Raw genomic sequence first — 18588 nt, 5'->3', positions numbered from 1 at the left:
ACACACTTGCCACACACATATCCACAAGCAATAACAGAATAAAATATAAACACTCTGGGGTCCAGTAGTGGTGATGTGATCATGTCACATTCAAGCTAAAGCATAGATAGCATCAGACTCCTTTTGTATGGTGCCTCTTCAAGCCCTCCACTCATCGCCTGTAACTCCCCTATACATGTGTCCTAAAAAGGGTTATGGGTCAAACTGAGACTCTCCTCAAGTATTCTCCGTGTGTCCTATCAGAATCTCCTAATGTGGATTTTCATAATCCCTTCTATTGCCTCCACATGTGTAGGTATGTGCCTACCCAGAATTCTTCTGTGCATCTCCTGAGTCTTCCTATGTGTCTCTCCTCAGACTCCTTGCTTCCCTTGTAAATCTCATCAGACTCATCATGAGTGCCTCTTCAATTTCCCTACCTATACCCTGAAATGCTCTCATCTATAGGGCTACTGAAATCACTCTAGGAGCAGGTCTGATAGTTAAATCATCATTTCTTACTGCACTGAGATCCCTAAGAATCACAGTGGTGTTGCAGTTTCACAACAACACTCCAGAATCCAATCAAAGGTACTGTACCTGAGCCCATGGCATGTACTCAGAGCAACCATTGACTTTTCCACTCCTTCAACACGTCCATGGTAATAACAGTGTGTCTGCAAAAAAAAACCAAGCAGTTACTCGATTGTTGATTGTTGTTTGTCTCAAATTCAATAGAAAAGGCGTGATAACTCATTCCGGGTCACAACAATGTACTGATATACCAAAGGGGTCAGAGTACACCACGTAGTGGCTAAGCATTGTAAATTAGGTTGCATATAGTGGTATCCCACACTGAACATTAAGCACTGATATGCATATAAATAAATACATGGTCACCACTGTATAGCTATAGTTAGGAGCATATTTCCATAGGACACAGATTTTCTGGTTTGCTAATAACTTTGGCACTGTTTGACAAATCTTCAACAAACTTTCTAAAACAAAGGTTTATCCACGTTAGCACTTTCCTGGAAAGATTCGAGGTTATCCGTCAAGTGGGAGCCCAGATAAAGAGTGTCCCAAAACACAATTGTCTAATGCAATTTTCCAAAGGAAAACTGCAGTGATACAGGAAAAAATGCTGAAAGGAATTACACCAAATTTGCCAGAAAGCTCGATATTTACGCAGCAAGTGAGCTTTTTGTTATTTGGTGTAAATCCATTCAGTAGTTTTTAAAAATTAAGGTTCAAAATGTATGCATATATAGAGATGCTGCAGTACAGCTTCTCTGGAAAATACAAAGATTAAATTTGATTGACAGACTCACATCAACAAAGATGTCTGGCAGCCATTTTAGCATTCGGAGACCCAGTACCTGTTTCCTTTAAAAAAGAAATCATATAGGAGGCAGGGTAGGAATATGCTAACTTCCCTTGGTCTGGTGGTGGTGGGGGTTCCAAGAGTGGATCCCTTTGGGGCCAAAAATATATTAAAATTAATTAACTGTGGATTAATGTAGGATCTGTTGAAGGTCCACAGTAAACGTATTTTAAAATAGCCCTTATAATATTCTATTATTCACCATGAGTGTATTAAAAATGGAGCATACTTATCTGGAACAAGAACTTTGTGCTAGCTAAGTAAAAACGTATTTTAAATGAATGCTGGGTGTGTGCTTGCAGGTAAGGTTCTGTTTATATGAGAGAGGTTGCATGTATCCGTGAGCATGTGTTTCTTTGTATGAGTATGCATAAGTGAGTGAAAGGGAGTAAGACTCAGTGACAGACTGTGTGTGAGATTGTCTGTGAAAGAAAAAACAATGAGTGTAAGAGAGTCTTAGAGAGAGTGATAATGTGGTCTCCTGCTTGTGAGTCTGTTGTTGTCCCGGCCACCCTGAAGGTAATTCTTGTCTTACACAAAAACCCATGGAAGGAGTTGAATATGTAATGAATGGTCATTCGAAGCCTGTGGCATTTTAGACAATTTATGTGAAAATTGTGCTTTTAAACGCTCTAGTAGATAACTTTCTTTTCAACATTTTCTAGGAGAGTGAAACCCCCTGTTAGAGGTCCCTCTTACTTGCTTTGCTCACTCGATACAATTCAGGGTAAGTATTATACTTCATAACTTTTAAAGATCAAGTTATCATCATAATAAATATGTTGTCCTAAATAGATATGTGTTGGTGTTGTGTTGTTACATTATTCATGCAGTTAAAGAACCTCAGCGATGTCAGGTATTGGCTGTCATCAAGGTTAAGGTCTTGTGACATGACATAATTTATGAATCCCGATAAGACCGAGTTGGTACTTACCGGCGGCTCTCCTAGCCCCTGGACCTCTGCCTGCCTTTTGGCCTCCTTCCCTCGGTCCCCCTCCCTTACCCTCTGCCTCTGTGAAAACTCTGGGTATCAAAGTCAGCCAGGACCTCACTATGCGCTCCCAGATCAGTTCTGTGGTCTCATCCTGTTTTCTGTCTCTCAGAACCATACGAAAAATTTCTCGCTTTTTTCCGTCACAGCCCTTAAACTCATCCTTCTGGCCATGATTTTATCCCGCCTTGATTATGGCAATGGCTTGTATGTAGGCATCCCTGCTTACGAACTCCGGCGCCTGCAACTAATTCAAAATCAGGCGGCCCATCTTATCTATAGACTCCCTAAGTCCCACCGCGTTACCCCCCTTCTAAAAACTCTCCACTGGCTGCCCATCTTGGAGCGTTCTTTATTCAAGATGGGCTGCCTAATCTTTATGGCTCTGGCTGACACTGCCCCAGACTTCATCACCTCTAAGATCAGAGCTTACGTTCCCAATAGAGATCCACGTTCTTCCACTCAGTTTCTCCTCTGTGTTCCTCGCTTTCGAAGGAAAAAATTCAGAGGCACAAGGTTTTCCACTCTTGCCCCCCCTTTTTGGAATGCCCTTCCCCTGTGCCATTAGGTCCATTCCCATCTACATGGACTTTCGCAAAGCTCTGAAAACTCACCTTTTTTCCCAAGCATTCCTGCCGCAGTAACCCTCTTGCTCCCCTCAGTGCTATCCGTCTACAGCGCCAAGAAACCGCGTGGTGATTGAGCGCTCTACAAAACCCTTCAACTTCAACTTCATGCAGTTAAAGAACCTCAGCTATGTCAGTTATTGGCTGTCATCAAGGTTAAGGTCTCGTGACATGACATAATTTACTGAAAAAATCTGAAGCAAAAACAATTCTCAAGAGGATGCAACTATATTTGAGCAAGGAGAATGCTCTACCACATAAATGGTTTTACCTATATCTAATGTATATTTAATCCCTGATAATAGGTTGCCTTTCTTTCTTGGATTTTTTAAAGCAACAGAGAAAGGCAGTATGTTCACAGCCAAAGGAGTGCATCATCAATGTATACTGCTTATGATTTTCAAAACAGAAGGAAGGTTTCAGCTCCTAAATCAGAGAGGTGTGTAAGAAATGTGATTATGTTGAGAATGCTGATGATTTTAAAAACCAAATCCCCAGGCATGCCTCTCAGTGACTTTCGGTGGGCAACGGTTTTGCAGCTGCTGTAAAAAATGCATTATAATTTGGGTGGATGGTAGTCCAGTAACAAAGAAATAATGGCCCCCTCACCAGGGGAGACAGCTCCTATGGCGAGGGGAGCAATATTTTATTTTCAAAAAGAAAATCCCGCCTTGGGATTTTTCTTTTGGGAAATTAAAAAAAGACTGTCTGGTGTAAGGCTCCGTCATGTTGACGGAGCAATGCACCAAACTGTTATAAGCATTGACAAGAACCTCCATGACGTTGGTTCCTGGAAATGCTTTAGAAATGACCGCAAGCTTGGCGGTCATTTCTAAATCTGGCCGACGGTACCTCCACCAGGGCTATGGAGAAATTTACTCTGACGCCCTGGTGGAGCAACAGACCATTTGCCAATATATAAATCAGGCCCCTTGTCTCAGAAATGGAAGTTGAAACACTCCTGAAAGGGCAAGGTTGCCGAATGTATCTGAGGAAGTCCTCTCAAGGTTATTTAACAGTTGGATGCGGCTGTGACCTGTGCAGGTAAGAGTGGGAGAGCGGTGGGCCGGGTGGGGACAGGGGATTTCAACACACGACCACGAGAGAAAATTAAATAATTCATTTTACCATGTCATCGTCTGTCGAAATACCCACCCCAACCCCAACCGGCCCCACCACTCTTACCTGCATGGTCCATGGCTGGTTGGATGAGATCTCACTGAAACTGCTGGTTTTGGTGGGAAAAGCTTTGAGTGTCTCCTCTGTCTCTACTTTGTGCAGCGGTGGAAAGTTCTAAAAGCCAGGTACCCCTGGCCAATCCTGGGGTGCCACACTATCACTCCACCCTTGTCCCAACCCTCCTGCACAGCACTCTGAGACATTCCAATATGGTGCTCTGGGTTAGACTGGCTCATAGGGCAATTAGGAAGTGCACGATGGCCTGGTCTGACAGGTCAGTGTGTGGGCCATTTTTTGGGCTGTTTGTTTATGGTCTGTTTGGCTGGATTTTACGTTTGATTTCCCTGCTATTACCACAAATATTTCCTGCAGCAAGCACACATGCACACATTCTCTTATACCGTGGAAAGCACCTACAGAGCGTGTCTTTACAAGTTCAAAACTATCCTTATTTGTGAATGTGGGCCATTTTTTTTAGCTATCTTATTCGATAATGGGAGTCACTTTTATTTTGGTGCCTGAGCCAATTTGCTGTCTCAGTCCAACCCTGTTGGTGCCTTTAGATTGTCTGTGGAAAGAGCTTCCCTGAGAGCCTCAACTTCACATTTTGCTGACACAGCTATCTGATGCTGGGAGAGGTGTGGTGCAATGGCCAGAGCGGATCCTTCGGATCACTTCGGAGGGTGGTGTTCACGGTTCGATCCCTTGTGCCAGTGGCAGCTCAGCATCATGTGACTCTGGGCAAAAGCTCACTTAATCTCCAACCCTTCCATCCCTTTCCCTGTTTCTCCGTCTCCTCTCATCCCGCCCCCTCTATACCTCCCCATCCCAGTTCTTGTTCCTGCACCTTTACTACCCTCACCGGACAATGGTTGTAGGTGAATGTATATGTCAATACAAATTTAATAAAGAGATTTGAACTTTAATTGGTTCTCACAATTTATTGCAAGATAATTGTAATTGTGGAATATCAATTTCCGAGCATTTCCATGGACTGTGAGAGTAAGATTAATAACAAAATGCATTATTAAAAAGGGGATAGCTATTCAACCAGAGTCTGCAAACTTAAACAAAAATATACATCATCTAAAAGATACACTGTATTGTACAGATGTGCCTCTAGTCTGAATTGGTTTACATCTGGGGGAAAAGTGAAAATATGCACAGAGGAGGATGTAGTGTGCACTGGGACAGAACAGTGTGGATAGACTTGACACTCTAGCCAACCAGATGGCAAGAGATGAGATGATCCCGCTGGTCATTTTCTTCCATCATTTCATATACACTACCTCTTTTTGGGGAGGAGAGGTTTCCAGCTGTCCATCCTTGGTGTACCTCGAAAGAGTGAAATGATTACTGAGTAGGGCTCTGTAAAAGACAAGAGAACTATTTTAAGACGATGCTAGAACTAAAAAGAGAATGCATGGAATTAAGGATAGGTTTAGGTCTTCCTATTCACAGAAAAGCATTATGGATAAAGAGACAGCAAAAGAAAGGAGGTTTCTAAAACACAGACCGTTCTCAAAGGCTAGGGAGACTTCAAGAGACAGAAATCTTTCTAACCAAAGACAATCCAAAAAGGTAGTAGAGACTACAAGTTACACATAGACTCTGAGCAAAAGCCAGTCCATGACGGATGAAGGGACTGTTTGATATAATACCCTCAAGAGACTCTCTGGTAAACAGATGTGTCTCATTTGGTCTTAGTGTTGTCATTACCACTCCTCCTTATCAACTCACTTGTTTAGTGCCAGAACATGATTCTCAAATACATTTGTGGGATATCACTGTATGAAAGATTGCCATTCAAGGTAGGAGAGAATAAGGGAGTGGAGCCAAAGCAGACCTCATCTCTGTCCTCCTCTGGCCAAGGGAAACACAGGGGCCAGTGGTACACTTCACTGCACATTCAGGAGACACTAGGGCACTGTACGCATGTACAAACTACTGCACGGGCACTTGCACCACATGACTGACACAACAGTTGCCCCCGAGGGCGCAATAGATGTTTGCGCCTGCTTTGCACAGCTCCGGGGTACCATAATATTACAATACTGTAATACTGAAAGGGCTGGCGCATATACAGCGCCAGAGCTTTCGCAAAAGGGCGTTCCTTCATTTGCTTTTTTTTTTTTTAAAACAGTTTTTATTGTAAACAGGCTGACAAAGAAAAAACAAAGCCAATACATATAAATGTCCGGGACATGGAGAATATTAAGAAAGAATTGTCACGATATACAAATCAAATACGTAGGAAATAAGAAGTACTAAGGTTATCATTAATAAAGCACTAAATTTACATACAAATTCATCAAACACCAGAAAGAAAGTAGCTAGTATATTTTGTGATAAATCAGATAAGGATAAAGCTTGAAAAGGTCATATCAAGTCAAACAAAAAGATCCCCATTTTCTTTCAAATTTGACCAAAGAGCGTCTTCCCCCTGTATTTGCTAAAGCAAGTTCCATGGAATATATTTCCATTACTAAAGCCCACCAATCCCAAACAGTGGGTGGATCCGTAGCAATCCACGCTCTTGCAATAGTTAGTTTAGCACAAGAAATTAATATAGTTGCCAAAGGAGATTGAGGGATTAGGGAGGTATTACAATCTAGCAAAATTAAGGGAGCGGAAAGTATGGGCAGCCCAATCTTCTTTAGTCTGCATGTATCTTGAACCTTATCCCAAAAAGACTTAAGCTTGGGGCAAGAGAATAACATATGTACTGGGTTAGCAGCTACTTCAAGACATTTAGGGCATTTTGTACGATCTGTAAAGTCAGGGTTAGGGGACCACCTGGATATTCTTGCCGGAGTGTAATATAGCATACAAGTTGTTCTAAATTGCTGTAGCCTAAGGCTGGAAGATCTGACTAACTTATTAATGTTAGACAGCAAGTTCTCTATTTGCTTCATAGTAACATTCAAGCCAAGTTGAGCCCCCCATTTTTCCATTATTTTAGACAGATCATTTGTTTTATATTTTACAAGTAGCTTATACGCCCCACTAATAACTGATTTGGTTTTTTTAGAATACAAACTAGTCCATATGTCACATTCTGTAATATTTCGTATCTTGTTTTTATTAATTAAAAAATCATGAATCTGTAGATACTTGTATCTGGAATATTCTGGTAAATCATATATTGTTTTAAGCGTACTAAAGTCAGCAAACCCCTGTGGGCCATATAAATCAGCCAGAGTATTAATTCCCTTCTCAGCCCAAATGTTATTAGTAATGTCGGAAAATAAGCTTGGAAGACCTGGGTTGCCCCAGAGCGGTAGCTTTGGATGGAAAAATGAAGTCCTGCTATAAGTCAATATGTTTTTCCATATCTTTACTATATCCCTGGCTGTCTTGAACCTTACCCTCTTGAAATAGTTTGGGTCATTTACTGTAAACAAAAACATGTTTGACTCTTGTTTCAACATAAATTGATGAAAAAAATTGCTTTCCCCTTTAAGAAGTAAAGAACGTAATCGTAGGACAAATGAAGACCAAACGTACAACTTAAAGTCAGGAAAATTAAGCCCTTCCTCGTTCGTGGTGTTTTTCAAGTGTTTCAGTGATCTTCTTGCTTTTTTGTAGCCCCATATAAAGCTATTAAAAATACCGTCTAATTGTTGAAAAAAACGGTTATTCAATGCTATCGGGATCGATCTAAATAGATATAGGAATTTGGGTAATACCTTCATCTTAATAAGATTAATTCTACCTATAATATTCAGAGGTAGCCTATGCCATTTCTTTAAAATTAAAGCCGTGGATTTGATTAATTCGTTGTAGTTGATATGATAAATGTCTTGTATTTTGGCCGTAATCTTAACGCCAAGATAGGTAGCTACCTTACAGATCCCTAAGGTAGCCGTAGATGGTGAGTAATTGGCAATTACTTGAGTCTTTTGTATATTAAGCCTGTAGCCCGACACTTCCCCAAATTTAGTTGCTTCTATTTTAATTCCTCTTAAAGCCTGATTTATATCGTGTGTATAAACAGCAATATCGTCAGCATAAGTGGTCAGTTTAAGCTCCTTTGAGCCGGAGCTAAACGGAACAATCAAGTTTTGAGAGTTGAGGGCCATTAAAAAAGGTTCTAGAGAGAGAGCAAATAAAAGAGGTGAGAGAGGGCAGCCTTGGTGTGTACCCCGCAGAATTGGGAAATCTAAGGAAGTTAAACCATTATAGCTTGTACAGGCAATGGGGTTATTATATAAAGCCTGTATCCCCCTCAGAAACCTTCCCCTTAGCCCTATTTTTGACAGCGCACTCCAGAGATAGTTCCACCCCACTCAGTCAAATGCTTTTTCTGCATCTAATAAGATCATGCCTAGTGGGGTGGACTCTATCTCCGCAACGTCGAACGCCGTGATAGCCATGTTTACATGTGAAGTGGTATCTCTCCCGAAAATAAATCCGTGCTGTTGTGTGTTAACTAATTGGGGCATAACAGTTGCCAGTCTGTGTGCAAGAATTTTAGCAAAAAGTTTAGCGTCAGTGTTAATCAATGAGATTGGTCGGTATGACCCCTTCTCTTCATTCGGTTTATCTTTTTTTAAAAAAAATATTATTTTCGCCTTATTCCATGATTTAGGTGCAATTCCATTCGTTCCTACTGACTGCATAACTTCTAATAATAGTGAATCTAGTTCAGGCAAACAGGCCTTATATAACTCTAGCGGGATGGTGTCTTCTCCTGCTGCTTTGCCCCCGGGCAAAGAATTGATAGCCTGGTGTAGCTCTGTCATTGTTAAGTCGTCAGACAGAAAGCTCAAATCTGGCATGTCTTCATACCTCGGTGTATTTTTATCTATATAGTCCCGTATAAGATCTAAATCCGGTTGATTTTATGGGGTGTATAGAGTTTTGTAGAAGCTAGCAAATTGTTCTAAAACTTCCTGTGGTTTATTATAAATGTTGTTATCGGATCCCCGAATGTTAGAGATTAAGGAGCCTGCTCTAGCTTCCGCCACTTTGTAAGCCAAAATACGGCCAATTTTGTCCCCTCCCTCATATTGGGCTATTTTATATTTATGAATATTAGTACTGTATTTCCGGTAGAGATCTTTCTTTGCATCATTTTTTAATTTACTGAGTTTAAGATTAATATCCATACAGGTAGGCAAATTATGTCGTAATGCTAGAGCTAATTGCTCTTCTTGGTTAGTTATTTGAGAGGTTACCCGCGCTTGACTTTGTTTAAGTTCAGCATTCTGCCTGAACACATAGGCCTGTGTAAAGCCCCTGATACTTGCCTTGCAGGCATCCCATACTATATGACATGAGGTCGAGTTCTTGTTGATGTTAATAAATTCAGCAAGATGGGCTTTCAGCTGCGAAGTATAGGATTGATCGGAGATAAGATATCTAGGAAAGGAAAACATTCTGAGGGGGGCTACACTATGTGGTGTGGAAAATGATATGATTATGGCATTGTGATCAGATGAGATACGAGGGCAGAGGGTCATAGAGCAAGTCTTTAATATATTATCGCTCACCAAGGCCATATCCAGTCTGGAGCATAGTTTATGGGGTGCCGAGTAGTATGTATACCCAGGTCGATTAGCGTAAAGGTAACGCCAGGCATCTTTAATGTTACATAAGTGGCAGATATCTAGTATAGCTGTCCTCGTCTTATGCATCCGTTGATGACTATTTGGTCTAGTTGTATCCACTTTATAATCCATGATGCAATTAAAGTTGCCCATAATTATAAGTTCTCCAGCCCAGTCCAACAGTTTAATGTTCAATTGATCGAAAACCCTTGGCTCATCTATATTTGATCCATATACCACACATAGTACAAATGTATTATTCTCATACTTAAACTGGACTATTGCCCATCTGCCGTCTTTATCATGAGCAGTCTGCATCACTTCTAACCTAACTCGCCGGTCTTTAAGTATAGCCACCCCTCTTATTGATGTACCAGCAGAAGAGCAAACCATGATTTCATATCCTAGTTGATTAAGTAGTTTCCTATCTTTCCAAATAAGATGTGTTTCTGATAATAAACAAAAATGTGGCTTATATAATTTCAGCTCTTCGGAGACCAGAGATCTTTTGCCTTTGCTATTCAAACCCGCTATATTCCAGGCGAGGCATTTTATTTCATGCATTAAAATTTTTTAACCAATACATCGATCCCCATTCCCAGAAGCCAATTAGTCGTTTGTGGTTGTATATGCAAGAAAGCAAAAAAGACAACAAAAACTTTATAAATTCTTGATTCCACAGCAAAGTGATACATCGTCTAAAACAATTCTCATTCAATACCATAACATCCATGTCTAGTCCATCTTCAGATAAGTCTTTGTCAGCCTGTAAACTGACTTTTACTATTCTCCCCTCACCCACCCCCCACCCAACATGACCTGCGGAGAAGGTCCCTCCCCCCTTGCCCCCCCTGGTGCCTACCCCAGCCGGGGTGGAACCGCCCTTCAGCTTTGGCTGCCGTTGGTGAGGCAGCTCGTGTAGAGGGTCGTCACTGTGGGCTCCCTGTCCCCCCCCTTCCCTATAGTAACCCATTATAGACCTGCGCATAATCTGATTACTTCATCAAAAACTATGCTAGAAAGACTAGAAAAATTCCCTACATAGCTCTTCTATAAATTTAGTTTAACTTTTGTCTGAGTTTATATTTGCTAGAAAAGCTTCGGCCTCCTTAGGATCATTAAGATAATGTGTGCACCCATTCTTAATAACTTTAAGGCGAGCTGGCTCTTGTAGAAATATCTGGGCGCCGCAAGCTTTAATGGGATCAATCAATTTTCTGAGATGCCACCGCCTGTCCATTGTTTCCTTACTTAAGTCTGAGCGAGTGAAAAGTGACATCTCCCCAACCCGGATTGGTGAATTAGGACATGCTCTCTGCCAAACAGCCTGGCGTAAAAGAAAATTCCCAAAATAAATTATAAATGGGCGAGGAAACTGTGAATTTTTGTTTTTCTGAAATAGTGGCAGACGATGGGCTCGTTGAATCTGTGAATCCCAGTCCCAATCAGACAGGTCAGGTAGGGCCTTTTGGAGAATACCGACAATATAGGCTCTTGGATCTGACCCCTCTGACTTTTCTGGGATCCCAAAAAGTCTCAGATTAGAGCGTCTTTGTCTATTTTCCAAATCCTCAACTTTCTTAAGGAGCCCAGAAATCTGATCTTCATGTTTCTCAGATGACGCAGCCATTTTGGTGGTGGTTTCCTCCACCTCAGCGACCCGCTGCTGGAGCTCTATTGTTTCTTGTGATATTCCACCTATTTTAGCTGTAAGTTCAGAGAGAGAAGATTGCATCTTGTTATTGTCTTCCCTCAATTGAAGGTAATATTCTTGTGCCTCCGCTCGTTGGTTACTTAGTATTTGTACAATCTCATCTAGAGGCGATTGGTTAGTCAATGTAGTTCCCGAATTTGAGCCAGGTGACACTTCAAAGTCAGTGCCTTCAAAAGTCATTTTAGTCGATGATGCATTTCTCGACTCGGTGGCTGGTATCTGATGTCCACTGGTAGTGTCACCATTAGCCGTGCCTCCTACTGCTATAGGTGTCAGCGCCAGTGTGTTAGAGGTGGTAGGGCCCCATTTCCCTTTGGTGTCAGTTCCAAAATCTGCTCCATTGACTGTGAGCTATTATTGCTAGATAAAACACTTGTGGGAGTTGTTTCAGTTGAGGAGGGGTCTAAGACCATAGGGTCCGAATGACTCCCCCCTGAAAGTCTTAGTGTTAGGGTTTTAACTATGCCCTTTGCCTCTATCCATTTTCTCAACGGGCTCTTAACTTGTAAGAGTTTTTTTTGCGTCTGCGCTAATTTATTGTTGTTTTTGGGTCTTATTGGAGTTTTACAAACCTTGCCCTTTTTTTTTAAAGCTTTCTGCTTGTTTTTGGCCTTACAAATGACCCCCCCTCCCGAAGAATAGAGCAGTTGGCTTTCGGGTCCCTGGCTTCATCAGATTCAGCCTCATAATCCTCGTAGGAGTCCAGGTCGATATCCGTGTCAATGTTAATATCACCTATTCCATCTGTTTCCTCCAAGTGCGTGGAGGTCACTGATTGTTTAACTAGGTGAGAATTCTCCTTGTTTCTGGATGATATGCACTCTTCTGGTTCATTCAAGGATAGGGGAGCAGTACTACTATGTTCAGCTAGTATAGGCGGCAAATTAATGTCTGAATCATTTCCCTTATCTGAGGTCGTCACCTCTTGCCGCGCTCCCCCTTGTAATGTCGGGATATCGAAAACTTTAGATGTGAGGGGGTGCCCTTCTTGAGCAAGGTTTAAAGGCAAAGTAGATGGAATGCACTTTCCCCAGATTGGCGATATTTAAACCCGGACCCCCTCCATTTCCTTCAGCAGAGGGGCCCATTTTAGCCGTTAGTTTATCCCCACCTTTAACAGCTTTAGTCTGTATGTCTTTGCCCACTATAGGCGGTTTCTGTACCTGTTTGCCTTTACTTGGTGCTTGGTCTCCAGTCCGGGTTTGTTTTCCAGCAGCTGTAGGTGTTGATTGTGCTGGTAATGTCACCTTATCTCTTGACATAATTCTTGCCCCTTCCTTCTCTCCCCCGTTATCGTTGCCGTCACCGTCATAGGCAATCTCCATCTCCTCAGCATTATGATTTATTGCTGCTGACTCCTCGCTGATCTGTGCCGGTATATTTAGCATATTAACCACGGGCGCGGCCACAGGAGCTGTTGCCGGAGTCGATGAGGTAGCTTGTTTGCTACTCCTGCTGGTTCGTGGGAGATTTGGACCCTTGGGAGCCATCCTGCTCCGCCACAGCCAGCCGCTGGTAGTAGCAACTTTGAGCCTCAGGCCAGTCCAGCCGAGCCCCGAGCCGCCGATCCAGAACCGGAACACCCGTCGAAGAAGTCCGGTCGGACCAGGGAAGCCGATCATTGGCATCCGGACGCCCTGCAGCACATCTCAAATCCGAAAGCACGTCCGTCCTGTAGGGCGACGGGAGCGCCCCGAGGTAAGCAGAAGTCAAAAATAGCGAAACAATGTTTCCTATTTAGTTTCTCAGCCCTTGATACAGTCCGCCGCTGCCGGTGAGCCAAAAGTAGCAGTCTTCCGCGCTCACTCTAAACAAAGCAAAGCTTCATTGTATCCTCGTTGTATCTCCTTAGTCTTGAGTCATAGTAGCAATTTCGCCGTTCGCTCGAGCAGCCCGTTCCTCGGATTGTAGATTATAACCCCATGCAGGCTTCTGCCACACGTAGATAGAGGGAAGGGAGGGAAGAAACTCAGAGCCTCTCGGACGAGCCGCTACAGCAGACCCTCACTCCGCCATCTTGGGCGTTCCTTCATTTGCATGAGAGCGTGCCCCATGCAAATGAGGGAATCCCTTTGCCTCTGCACCCGCGCCCTATTACAGACGCAGACACCAGGCGCAGAGGCAAAGAAGCTTTCAGGAGGTGCCCCCTGCACCCCCTGAGAGCAGTCCTCTGTTGGGGGGAAAGAGGGTCCTATGGACCTCCCAAACATCATCTTGCAGGTGGGTGCAGTCACTCACTGCATCCGCCTGCAAGGGGGTCACTAATTCCCTTGAGAAATGCAGGCGGGTTACCGCTTGCACAGTGAAACACAAAGTTGCTGCTTCAAAGCTGCTCCGTATTCCACTTGAATGTGCACTATTGTCTTTTTTCAATCTTATTTTTATCAATGACCAGTAGTGAAACAGATTCAGTCCATGTACCAAGGTGGGTTTCAGCCAGAAAGGGGTCTAAAGTGGCCTAGTACTTGAGGAATGCATCCTATTGTAGCTGCACCATGGTTTTCAGTCATGTTGTTGGGTATGGAACATATATCAATCACTGTTGACTGACAGTGGCATGAAATGCCACATTCATTGACAATATTATATTCATTTCAAATGAATAAATATTCTTGACCTATGCAGTAGTCAAGGGGATGCTAATCTTTGAAGAGTTGTCTATCACTCAGAAGGAAGCAAATGCTAATACCATCGATGAAGCATATGGCACAAACGTGTCTGTGCTGAATCTAACGTCAAAGAACAGTGTAAAATTCAAGGTTTCATACCCCAAGTAGACAGTACAGTTAAGAAAATGCCACTATGTAGATAGATCACAGTTTCATATGGAAAGTTACAATAAAGAATAAAGGTTTATTGATAAATATTACTCATTAAGTATGCTGAATAGATTTTAACTAGTACAGCAGATCAAAATGTAGAATGTGATTATTGAGAAAAACACAGAGAATGTTCTCATTCACATAGTCCAAAATGCGAAGACTTCCAGTGAAGAACCACAAAGTGTAGATCAGATGATGATGCATTGTTAAGGTATGCACCTGACAGAAGATCAACCGACAAGTGTTTCGCTCCAGAAGAAACTTTTTCAAGGCTGAAATATGTACCAATTTTTTTAAGTTTGATAATGAAAAAAGACGCACATTATGAAGAGGAAGTGAGAACTATAATAGACAGGGACAGGCAAGAAAAGTGGATGTGTTGAAACATCTGAGATATTAGTATGAGGTGTGAGAGATGCCCGGAGGCCAAAGTGTTGAGTCATAATTAAAAGGAGATATAGGTACAGGTAGCCATTGACTATGTTAAGAAAAACAAAACAAACGACTAAAAGATGAAATTATGGAGGCCAGTGAGCTTCTGAAATGCGATCCATACATTGAGAGGAAGGCAAATAGTATCTCAATAGAAGAGTTTAAAAATGGGGTGTGGAGACCAAGAACTGTACATGCAGGAAAGTATGTGGGGCAGATTACCTACATAATTATATTCTTAGCAAGGAATGAAAATTTGAACATGACAGCAGTGGTAAACAGAATCGTGCAGTCCTAGTTGAACTCCGCATAACAGTAGTAACAATTCTTAAATTCCTTTGATGCATTGTATAAGAATTGTTGCATGACTAAAGTAATCACCATTAAGCTGAGATTGACCATATGGGATGCCGACAGATTACGTTTTTAGCACTGGTGCAACATATGGATGTTTGATAGCAGAGAGAACAACTCTGGATAACATGGAGGCATCAAATGTTTGTTAAAAGATTTTAGTCAATGGAGGATATAACAAAAGGGGCTCAAAGGTTTTAGGTGTACAAGGCTCCCATGAATATCCAAAGTATGTGGTTTCAAAATGATTTCTGAAAACCATTTACTTAAAGAGGCTCAACATTAGTCTTTGTTGTTAATGAGCGTGAGTCCAGATGGGCTGGGATGACAGCTAATGTTAAAATTGTTAAATAAATTTGTTTCCTCTCCCTTTATTTATTCCACTAGAATCCTCACTTAAACTCTTTAAGGAATGTGGACTAAGATCATGGCACTGATGTTCTTAAATTCATCAATAACAAACTATTGCTCTACCACCCTTTGATTCTCAACACTTTTCTCTAAGCTATAGGGTTTCTCAATGTTCAGGACTCAGCCACAAGCTTTTCGACATCTATGGATCTCCATTGGCCACAGTAGCAAGATCTTTCAGTTTTTATTTGATATCTTCTGCAGAAAACACCCAAGTAGTGGTATCAAAACTTAAAAAAGCAGAAGACACCAATGTAAATTTTCAATAGTGCATTATGGCGGTAGTTTATTGGATACGGAAACGTGGTTTGATGCCTACTCCAATCCGATAGTTGCTCTGGCCACTCCTGCTGGTTTCAAAGTACATCGGTTTGATCGCCAGACAGGCAGAGGCGGTGGCCTCGCCATTTGGCTCAGGGACAACTGGACCTTGCTCAGCGAGTCCTCCTCCCTTTTGGGTGATTGTGAGGTTCTCAATTTCAGCATTCAATTCTCCGCCCACTTCACGCTTGGGGGCTCCTTGGTCTACCGACCGCCCGGACCGCCGAAGAGCTTTTTAGACTCTTGTGGTGACACCCTGGCAGAGTGCGTTTTGCGCTTCTCCAGGTACATCTTTCTTGGCGATGTTAATATCCATCTTGACAAAGCTGAGGCATTGGATTCCTCTACCCTGCTTGATGCTTTCTATCTGGTGAATCTCTCTCAAAAAGTCCTGTTTCCCACCCATCTTGGAGGGCACACCTTAGATATTATAGGGGTTAACTTCCCTATATTGGTGAAGAGACCAAGACCGGTTGCTTAGTCGGACCACTTCCCCATATTTTTTTCTTGGGTCTTGCTGAACTCCCCTCGCCCTGCTCACTGCCATCGCCCCCCAGCCTTTAGGAGCCTGGAATTAGGGGCTCTCAGGGTTTCACTGAGTGCATCTCGTCCCTCCCTTGTTGGGGAGCTTGAGGACAACGTAGTCCAGTTTGCTGATTGGATCACAGGTTCGGTAGCGTCGCTGCCTGCCCCGTGTCAGTCCAAGCTGAGGAGAGATTTCTCCTCCAAGCCCTGGTTCTCTCCTAGGCTGAGGACTCTGAAACACGAGTTTCTAAATAGCCGTGAGAACCTGGCGTGCACAGGGTTACTGCTCTGCTGACAAGATCGCTCTCAGAGCAAAACAAAGGCTTTACTATACAGCTATTGGAGAAGCCAAGGGACACTATTATGCCACTCGTATTGAGCGTGCCAACAACAACTCGAAGGAGATCTTCCCCATTGTTCAAAGCTTCCTGGCTCCTAGCGCTCAGGTGGCTGCCTCTCCCGTCTCGGAGACCTGGTGCAATTCCCTAGCGGCCTTCTTCAAGGATAAAATATCTAGTATCCAAGCGTCGCTTTCCATCTCCCCTGGGCTCCAGGGATGGTGTCTTTCCCACCTATCAGTAGGGTTGAGCCACTTTCTACCTTCTCAGATTTTGGGCTAGTTGACTCTGCTAGCTCCCTCAAAATTCTGATGGCCCTTAAGTCCGGCTCACCCAACGATCCCTGTGCCGCTAGGCTTCTCTCCGACCTGGCTGACACCATTAATACAGAGGTGAACCTCCTGATTAATAAATCACTCCGTACTACCTCTGTGCCCTCGGCCTGGAAACATGCCCTGATCCTTCCGCTGCTTAAGAAGCCATCTTTGGACCCTTCTGCGCCTGAGAACTATTGCCCTATTTCACTGCTACCAAGTTTGGCGAAAGTTTGCGAGAAGGCTGTCACTTTCCAACTTACTAAGTTCATCGAGGAGTCAAAAGGGCTTCATCCGGCCGAGTTGGGTTTTCGTGCTGCGCACAACACGGAATCTGCCTTGTTGGAGGTTGCAGAGGCAATTCGGGAGTGTCTGGATGCCGACGGGAGAGCAGCGCTGGTTATGCTGGATCTCTCGGCGGCTTTTGACACTGTCCCTCATGCCATGCCCCTCAATCGCCGCTCGGCTATAGGCATTGTCGGCAAGGCATGGCACTGGATTAGCTCCTTTCTTGAGGGCCGGCAGCAGCAAGTTTGGCTCCCTCCGAGTGCCTCTTCGGCCCTGCCAGTGCCTACGGGAGTGCCACAGGGTTCATCACCTAGCCCCCTTCTTTTCAACATCTATGTGACCCCGCTGGTTTATCTGGCGGAGTCACTGGAGGCTAAGGTTATGGCTTACGCCGATGATACCCAGCTGTTGTTCACGTGGTACAAGGCGGATGACTCGGTGGGGATGGCCCAACACTGCCTATCCTCTGTTTTTCACTGACTTGCCAATGCTCAGCTGAAATGTAACGAAGGGAAGTCGGAGGTGTTGTTGTTTGGCTCCTTCCCTTCGGATTTCAGCGAGAGGCTTTGGCCTCCGGGTTTTCCACGGCCCTCTGAGAGAATGGGCGCAGTGAAAAATCTCGGCGTCTGGTTCGACCAAAACCTGAACTTTGTGACGTATGTGAAGAAATTGGCCGGCACTTGTTTTGGTATTCTTAAGAGCCTGAATTTTCTCTCTCTCTTGCCGAGTACTTCCAGAGAAACAGTGGTCCTTGCGCTTATTTTGTCCCGCTTGGACTACGCTAATGCCCTCTTGGTGGGCTGCGCGGGGTCCCTGGTCAAAAAATTACAGGTGGTGCAGAACTCGGTGGCCAGACTCCTTTTGGGTCTCTCTCCCAGAGACAGTGTTCGTTCACATTTGCGCGCACTGCACTGGCTGCTGGTTGATTCTTGCCTGAAATTCAAAATGCTGACTATTGCTCATCGGGCCCTGTATGGTACCGGCCCCTTATACCTACAAAGGAGAATTGCCTTCTATGTGCCTGGGCGTCTGCTTCGGTCCTCTGCCAAATGGTTGATGCATACCCCGAAGTTTAAGCGCCAGCGACTTGGCGGCAACTCTTTTGTGCGTAGGGCTGGCCTGGCCTGGAATATGCTGCCTTTAGCCTTGCGGACCACTCAAGACCCATTGATTTTTAAAAAGAAACTCAAGACTCTGCTGTTTAAAGTTAGACAATCGGACATTCTTTCCCCCCAGGAACTAGCGCTGGGACACTTTGAGTAGCTGTGCGCTTTAGAAGTTCAAAATAAAATAACATAACATGAAGGAAAGCATTTGCAGCTGAATGGAAACAAGAGGGAAGGTCCCGAACTTCAGCA

The 18588-nt window shown here is 43.5% G+C and overlaps 1 protein-coding gene across 1 annotated transcript in view; it reads right to left on the bottom strand.

Annotated features, from left to right (window-relative positions):
- Positions 1 to 11605, bottom strand: part of LOC147669001 (disintegrin and metalloproteinase domain-containing protein 9-like) — a gene marked incomplete at its 3' end in the record, with an annotated part of 870311 nt that extends 858706 nt beyond the window's left edge. Inside the window, exons 1-3 of the mRNA XM_086948294.1 lie at positions 11226 to 11605; positions 5449 to 5527; positions 580 to 656 (exon numbers count right to left, since the gene is read on the bottom strand). Of these exons, the coding sequence (XP_086804420.1) occupies positions 580 to 656; positions 5449 to 5527; positions 11226 to 11605 (536 nt within the window). The remainder of the gene's footprint in view (positions 1 to 579; positions 657 to 5448; positions 5528 to 11225) is intronic.
- Between the last annotated feature and the right edge of the window lie 6983 nt (positions 11606 to 18588).

Source organism: Lissotriton vulgaris, unplaced genomic scaffold (assembly GCF_964263255.1).
Source record: "Lissotriton vulgaris unplaced genomic scaffold, aLisVul1.2 SCAFFOLD_840, whole genome shotgun sequence".
Classification (NCBI taxonomy): domain Eukaryota; kingdom Metazoa; phylum Chordata; class Amphibia; order Caudata; family Salamandridae; genus Lissotriton; species Lissotriton vulgaris.
This window is presented reverse-complemented; position numbering and strand designations above follow the sequence as displayed.